We start from the raw sequence: 7,359 nt of genomic DNA, 5'->3' as shown, positions 1-7,359 counted from the left end.
TTCACAACAATTGTAAATGTAAAAATGAGCATTAGCTAATATGTGAACTGAAGTTTAATGACACTTGTAAACATTCAACAGTACATTAACAAATAAACTTGTAATCATTGTGTAATTTCTGTTAAAATCTTTTGTAGATTTTCAAAACGCATTGAAAGTTGAATGACATTTGTAAACATTAACTAATGATCAGTTAAGCATTGTATAATGTTTGTTAATGATTTATTAATGAAGCTTTTAATCATTGTAAACCATCTGTCAAAATCATTAGTTTTTTTTAGTTTTTTTTAATGACATTTGTAAGCATTTCAATTTAAATTTAATTAATGATCTGTTAATCATTTGGTAATGATTAATTTCTAGATTTGTGAATATATATTAAGTAATGATTAGTTAAACATTATATAATGTTTGTTAATGATTTATTAATGAAAGTTATTATAAAGTGTTACCTTTTTCTTTTCTTTTTTTCATTTTGGTGCTTTGACAGCCCCAGTCCTAATACACTACCTAATACACTTGCATTATATTGAAAAGACTGGCCAGGATTTTCTTTAAATATTCTCCATTTTTGTCTTCCATGAAAAGAAAGGAATTCATAAGGATTTGGTTTAACATGAGGATGAATTCCCCCACAGTTAAAACACATGCAGGACAGGCGAATTCTTATCTCTTCCTACTTCAGGTGCCAGACTAATTGGAAACTCCAGTTGCTCTGGGAGGTTAGAGATGCTTCATGATCAGACGTGGATGTCAGTGTGTGACGCTGCCTTTGACCAGCAGGATGCAGAGGTTGTGTGTAGAGAGCTGGACTGTGGGGCTCCTGTACAGGTGCTGGGAGCAGCTGCTTTTGGCAAAGGAGACGCTCAGATGTGGACACAAGAGATTCAGTGCAGAGGAAATGAGTCTCAGATTCACCTCTGTCCAACATCCCTTTATAAAAACCATTGTTCAGATGATAATTTCCAGGGGCTGTTCTGTGCTGGTAAGGAATAAAGTAAAATGAGAGTAATATCTTTTTAATATTCCACATTTTACTCATAGTCTCTCTTTGTATTCTTCTGTGACTTAGATAGAAAGAATGTGAGGTTGGTTGATGGTAACAGTCCTTGTGCTGGTAGAGTGGAGGTTCTTCATAGAGGTCAGTGGGGAACAGTGTGTGGTGATTTCTGGGATTTGGCTGATGCTGCAGTGGTGTGTAGAGAGCTGGACTGTGGAGAACCTGTAGATGCTCTGACTGATGATGGCTTTGGGCAAGGATCGGGACCAGTCTGGATGAGTGCTGTATTATGTACTGGATCAGAGTCTACACTGAAGAACTGTAAGTCATCAGGATGGAGCATGAATAGCTGTACTCACAATGCAAATGTGGGGGTCATCTGTTCAGGTAAATAATGTGTACTTCTAAGCATTAAGCATTTTTCCCTACTTCTTGACCATGGATTTGTGTTTATGCAAATAATTATTGTGTTTTATGTGGAAAACTTCTTGTATACTAATATAGCTGTATTGTTGCATGTTTTATCTGCATTACGTCTGTATTATGTGTGTTTTCTTTACTGTGCACTGTGCTTCATGCAATATAAACAGGTCATAAGCCTTCCAGACTTGCTGCTGGATCTCACCTGTGCTCTGGGAGGCTAGAGATACTTCATGATCAGACGTGGATGTCAGTGTGTGACGCTGCCTTTGACCAGCAGGATGCAGAGGTTGTGTGTAGAGAGCTGGACTGTGGGGCTCCTGTACAGGTGCTGGGAGCAGCTGCTTTTGGCAAAGGAGACACTCAGATGTGGACACAAGAGATTCAGTGCAGAGGAAATGAGTCTCAGATTTCATTCTGTTCAATATCATCACACAGACACAACTGCAGCAGTGACAATAATGTGGGCTTGAAATGTTCTGGTAAAGAAGCAATATTCAGTGTCTCTTCATTTATTTGTAATGTAAGATTTACTATAATCAATCTTAAAGTAATAGTTCACCCAAAAAGGAAAATTCTGTGATTCTTTACTCACCCTGAAGTTGTTCCAAACCTGTATGTTGGTAACCAAACAGTTGACGGTAGGCCTTGACATCCATTGTAATGAAAAAAGTACTATGGAAGTCAATGGCTACCATCGACTGTTCGGTTACCAACATTCTTCAAAATATCTTATTCTGTGTTTAACAGAAGAAAGAAACTCAAACTCATTCAAGTTTGGAAGAAGTGGAGGGTGAGTAAATGATGACAGAACTCTAATTTTTGGGTAACCTATACTTTTAAATATATTCTATTGCAAAAGGTATTCCCCTAAGTAGTTTATTTTTTGCATTTGGCTGATGCTGCAGTGGTGTGTAGAGAGCTGGACTGTGGAGAACCTGTAGATGCTCTGACTGATGATGGCTTTGGGCAAGGATCGGGACCAGTCTGGATGAGTGCTGTATTATGTACTGGATCAGAGTCTACACTGAAGAACTGTAAGTCATCAGGATGGAGCATGAATAGCTGTACTCACAATGCAAATGTGGGGGTCATCTGTTCAGGTAAATAATGTGTACTTCTAAGCATTAAGCATTTTTCCCTACTTCTTGACCATGGATTTGTGTTTATGCAAATAATTATTGTGTTTTATGTGGAAAACTTCTTGTATACTAATATAGCTGTATTGTTACATGTTTTATCTGCATTACGTCTGTATTATGTGTGTGTTTTCTCTACTGTGCACTGTGCTTCATGCAATATAAACAGGTCATAAGCCTTCCAGACTTGCTGCTGGATCTCACCTGTGCTCTGGGAGGCTAGAGATACTTCATGATCAGACGTGGATGTCAGTGTGTGACGCTGCCTTTGACCAGCAGGATGCAGAGGTTGTGTGTAGAGAGCTGGACTGTGGGGCTCCTGTACAGGTGCTGGGAGCAGCTGCTTTTGGCAAAGGAGACACTCAGATGTGGACACAAGAGATTCAGTGCAGAGGAAATGAGTCTCAGATTTCATTCTGTTCAATATCATCACACAGACACAACTGCAGCAGTGACAATAATGTGGGCTTGAAATGTTCTGGTAAAGAAGCAATATTCAGTGTCTCTTCATTTATTTGTAATGTAAGATTTACTATAATCAATCTTAAAGTAATAGTTCACCCAAAAAGGAAAATTCTGTGATTCTTTACTCACCCTGAAGTTGTTCCAAACCTGTATGTTGGTAACCAAACTGTTGATGGTGGGCCTTGACATCCATTGTAATGAAAAAAAGTACTATGGAAGTCAATGGCTACCATCGACTGTTCGGTTACCAACATTCTTCAAAATATCTTATTCTGTGTTTAACAGAAGAAAGAAACTCAAACTCATTCAAGTTTGGAAGAAGTGGAGGGTGAGTAAATGATGACAGAACTCTAATTTTTGGGTAACCTATACTTTTAAATATATTCTATTGCAAAAGGTATTCCCCTAAGTAGTTTATTTTTTGCATTGTTACTGAATGGTAAAGAACTATTTGACAATGTCACACATATAAAGAGAAGAATTTTCTCAATCATATGTTATATGAGAGATACTGTTTTTGTATGTAATGGGCCTTGTAATGACAAAAGGTTTGTTTTTTTGTTTTTGTCCAGGTTACACTGATCTCAGACTGATAAATGGCTCAGACTCTTGTTCTGGAAGAGTGGAGCTTCAGTACTTACTGATGATGATTTATTATGCTGCTGAGACTCAATAATAAAAATGCAATATTTCATCTCACTACATGTATTTTTCAAACATTCATTTCAGACTGAAATATTAATGCTCTCGTTATTCATTTCTGAATTTATTTCTTATTATGTAAAATGTATTATTGATGTAAATCGTATTCTCAGACTTGTAATATTTTAGTAAAACAGTTCTTCTCTTCAGGTTCCTCTCTGGCTCTTCATGATGGTCTGGTGCGGTTGTCTGGAGAGAGACAGTGTGAGGGGCAGGTGGAAGTTTTCATCCGTCAGGTCTGGAGGAGAGTTCTGCTGGACTCCTGGAGTCTCACTGAATCCTCTGTGGTCTGCAGACAGCTGGGCTGTGGCTCTGTGCTGAACTTCTACGGCTCCTCTTCATCCAGTCCTGAACACAGTCATGAGTGTGTGACGGGCTCAGGTCGCGGGTCCATCAGGCTGGTGGGTTCTGGGGGAGACTGTGCAGGGAGGCTGGAGGTTTTTCACAGCGGCTCATGGGGGACAGTGTGTGATGACTCCTGGGATATTAAAGATGCTCATGTGGTGTGCAGACAGCTGCAGTGTGGAGTGGCCCTCAGTAACCAGCAGGTACCAGCCTGGTTTGGTCCTGGTTCTGGACCCATATGGCTGGATGAGGTGGAGTGTGAGGGGAATGAGACGTCCCTGTGGAGCTGCTCTTCTCCAGGCTGGGGAAAACACGACTGTCAGCACAAGGAGGATGTAGGAGTCGTGTGCTCAGGTAAACTGTGAACAATTAACAATAGCAAATATTTATTTATACATTTTTATATGTTTATTTATATGTATTTTTTTTATTTAAACTCAAAATTTAAATAAGATTATGAGATATTTCAACAACACATTCACATGCCCATAATGTTCAGATTTTTCTATTTTGTGATTTTAAAATGTGTTTTTTTCTGTCTAGAGTTTAAAGAGATCAGGTTAACCGAGGGCTGTGAAGGAAATGTGGAGGTTTTCTACAATGGATCCTGGGGTAATATGTGTTGGAACCACATGGACAGAGACACAGCAAGTATGATTTGTCAAGAGCTGAACTGTGGAAGATCTGGTGATTTTTCTAATTCAATATCAAGAGTGAAATCAGCTCCTAACTGGCTGGATAAAGTAACATGTCGACCACATGATTCAAATCTGTGGCAGTGTCCATCTTTACCGTGGGGACAGAATGACTGCGTTGGAGATGAAGTGGCCGCAATCACCTGCTCAGGTGAGACATTTTCCTTCAGTCAAAAAATACCACGGTAATCCTTTAATTTTAATGCTTTGAGTAAATGCATGAAATATAGTATATACATATAATATTGAATTAACTTGTGACTACAGAACAGGAGAGTCATGAGTCCCCTAGAAGCTATTTCTCATGCCCCACATCTTCCCTCCAGAGACAGTGTTCAGGTAAATTTATTTGATGGAAAAGAGCATCACAACTCTGTTGTATTTTATGTTACTGTCTTATTTTCACTCCACACACTATACCCTACTGCAGGTGCCAGCATTTTAACATTAATCTGTTGGCCAGTAATTTGTCTATGAGTCTGTGATGTGTGTGTTTTAGATCATGTTCCTCTCAGACTGAGTGGAGGGGAGGGCCGGTGCTCTGGGAGGCTGGAGGTGTATCATAACGCTGTGTGGGGCTCAGTCTGTGATGATCAGTGGGACATCAGCGATGCTCAGGTGGTCTGCAGGCAGCTGGGTTGTGGAGCAGCACTGAGGGCTGATGGGAATTCAGTCTTTGGTGCTGGTGAAGGTGTTGTGTGGCTGAACAGAGTCGAGTGCAGAGGGAATGAGATTCACCTGTGGGACTGTCCTCTCTCCCTGAAAAACCACACTGACTGCTCCCACAAAGAGCATGCTGGACTCACCTGTGCAGGTCACAGCAAAACACGAACAAATAGTATTAATTTTAGGCGATTTTAAGACAATCATGATTTTGAATGTGTTTGTGTGTTTGACAGATTTTACAGATGTGTCAGTGTCCTCTACTCCTGCCACAACAACAACAGCTTCTCCTCCAGTGCGCTCAACATCAGTCTCTCCTCCACAAACTCCTCCAGCAGCGTCTCTCTCCGTCCCCCCAGTGCTTGTGATTGTTCTGGGAGTTGTGCTCTTACTGCTCTTAGTGCCACTGCTTATACTGATTCAGCAGAACAGAGTGATGAGGAGAGGTAGGAGAGATCCAGAGACTGTCATATTGTGTCTTATTCAGTGTGTGATCAGTCATGTGTTGTGAACTGACAGCAGGTTTGTCTGTCTACACTCACAGCTCTCTCTAAGAGGAGACACAGGACGACGACTGAGGATGTTTATGAGGAGATTCAACACAGACACAATCACTTCACTCAGAGGGGTGAGTAACTGTCATAGTGTCTGATGTGTTGAGATCAACAGAGTATTACTTCATTCAGAGTGGTGAGTGGAGTAAATCACATTGATTCATTTGTGCACTTACCAGTTAACCATAGTTTTATAATAGTAAAAGTTTAGTGTTTTTGGCAGATTGATTGCCATTTGTATAACCACAGTTTAACTTCATATACCATGGTTAAACTATGGTTAGTGTAGCAAATCCATGATTCATTTGTGGTTACCATGGTTTAACTACAATAACCATGGTTCATTTTTGTAAAGATGTGACCTTACATATCATTTGAAATAATATAGTGTTATATGTTCCAGAGGTTTGTGATTGTAAACATATTTCTGTGGTTCTGCTCATAGACATAATAAATACCTAGACGCCTCATTGGCCGCTTTGAGTCGTTGCTGCGATACGTCAACGTGTCCGCCATGTTTGTGAAGGCAAGACTGCCTTAAAAATAAATGGAGGTAAACGGGGGAGCTGCGGTTTTCAAAAAACATACAGAAACAACTGTTCAGTCTTACCTGTGAAAGATAATACCCCGAGGTCTGTTTTTATTATTGTGCGACGGTTTGTAGATGCCCAAGCTGCCGACGAGTCAGGTATGTTTTCGCCTGTCCCGATATGAGAGTTATGGAGAGTTGCCTTCACCAATATGGCGGCGACGTTGACGTGCGGTCGAACAGCCAATGAGGCGTCTAGGTATTTATTATGTCTATGGTTCTGCTTCCCAATAACAGGAAGTGTCTTTTCTGAAGAACAGCACTCTGGGTACGAAGATGTGGATGAGTTTCTTTCAGGTTAGAGGAATAAAATGTAATAATGTAACATAGAGAAATTTGAAATTAATTGAAAACATTCACCTCATGTCTGCATTATTTTCTAATAATTCAACTGACCGGAGTCAATTATTCCACACATCAAGACATTGTTCAGATGATGTATTTCAAGACATTCGTCAGGTTTTTGTCCTTAAAACGCTCTTGTGTGTAGGACTAATTTTTTACACTTCTTACCCCATTACTCCGCTGTAACGGAGGCTTGAGCCATTGATAGCATAGTAGACTATGAGGCAAGTCGCTTTCTCCCATCCATAAGTAATAGGAGTGCACCATCTTGGAATATCTAAAGTCTTTGGTAATGCGGTTAAGGCATGCCTGGAACTACAGTATCCACCTTTTTCCTGCATCCCATGAAGCTTTGCACAAATCATGTGAGAAACTTACCATGATTACACTGTAAACAATCAGTGAAACCTTTACAATGAGGTGACGTCTACTCACCCTTAAA

At 40.0% G+C, this 7,359-nt stretch overlaps 1 protein-coding gene across 1 annotated transcript in view; it reads left to right on the top strand.

Annotated features, from left to right (window-relative positions):
- LOC107745014 (deleted in malignant brain tumors 1 protein-like) overlaps nucleotides 1-6,874 on the top strand; it is a 15,484-nt gene extending 8,610 nt beyond the window's left edge. The window contains exons 9-20 of the mRNA XM_016558851.1: nucleotides 693-985; nucleotides 1,073-1,387; nucleotides 1,591-1,902; nucleotides 2,729-2,910; nucleotides 3,310-3,352; nucleotides 3,877-4,425; nucleotides 4,615-4,917; nucleotides 5,034-5,105; nucleotides 5,266-5,580; nucleotides 5,666-5,875; nucleotides 5,974-6,057; nucleotides 6,810-6,874. Coding sequence (XP_016414337.1) covers nucleotides 693-985; nucleotides 1,073-1,387; nucleotides 1,591-1,902; nucleotides 2,729-2,910; nucleotides 3,310-3,352; nucleotides 3,877-4,425; nucleotides 4,615-4,917; nucleotides 5,034-5,105; nucleotides 5,266-5,580; nucleotides 5,666-5,875; nucleotides 5,974-6,057; nucleotides 6,810-6,874 — 2,743 coding nt within the window. The remainder of the gene's footprint in view (nucleotides 1-692; nucleotides 986-1,072; nucleotides 1,388-1,590; nucleotides 1,903-2,728; nucleotides 2,911-3,309; nucleotides 3,353-3,876; nucleotides 4,426-4,614; nucleotides 4,918-5,033; nucleotides 5,106-5,265; nucleotides 5,581-5,665; nucleotides 5,876-5,973; nucleotides 6,058-6,809) is intronic.
- The last annotated feature ends 485 nt before the right edge of the window (nucleotides 6,875-7,359 follow it).

This window comes from Sinocyclocheilus rhinocerous, unplaced genomic scaffold, assembly GCF_001515625.1.
Source record: "Sinocyclocheilus rhinocerous isolate Xijiao unplaced genomic scaffold, SAMN03320098_v1.1 scaffold2032, whole genome shotgun sequence".
NCBI lineage: Eukaryota > Metazoa > Chordata > Actinopteri > Cypriniformes > Cyprinidae > Sinocyclocheilus > Sinocyclocheilus rhinocerous.
Note: the sequence above shows the minus strand (reverse complement) of the source record. Positions and strands in the feature narration are given on the sequence as shown.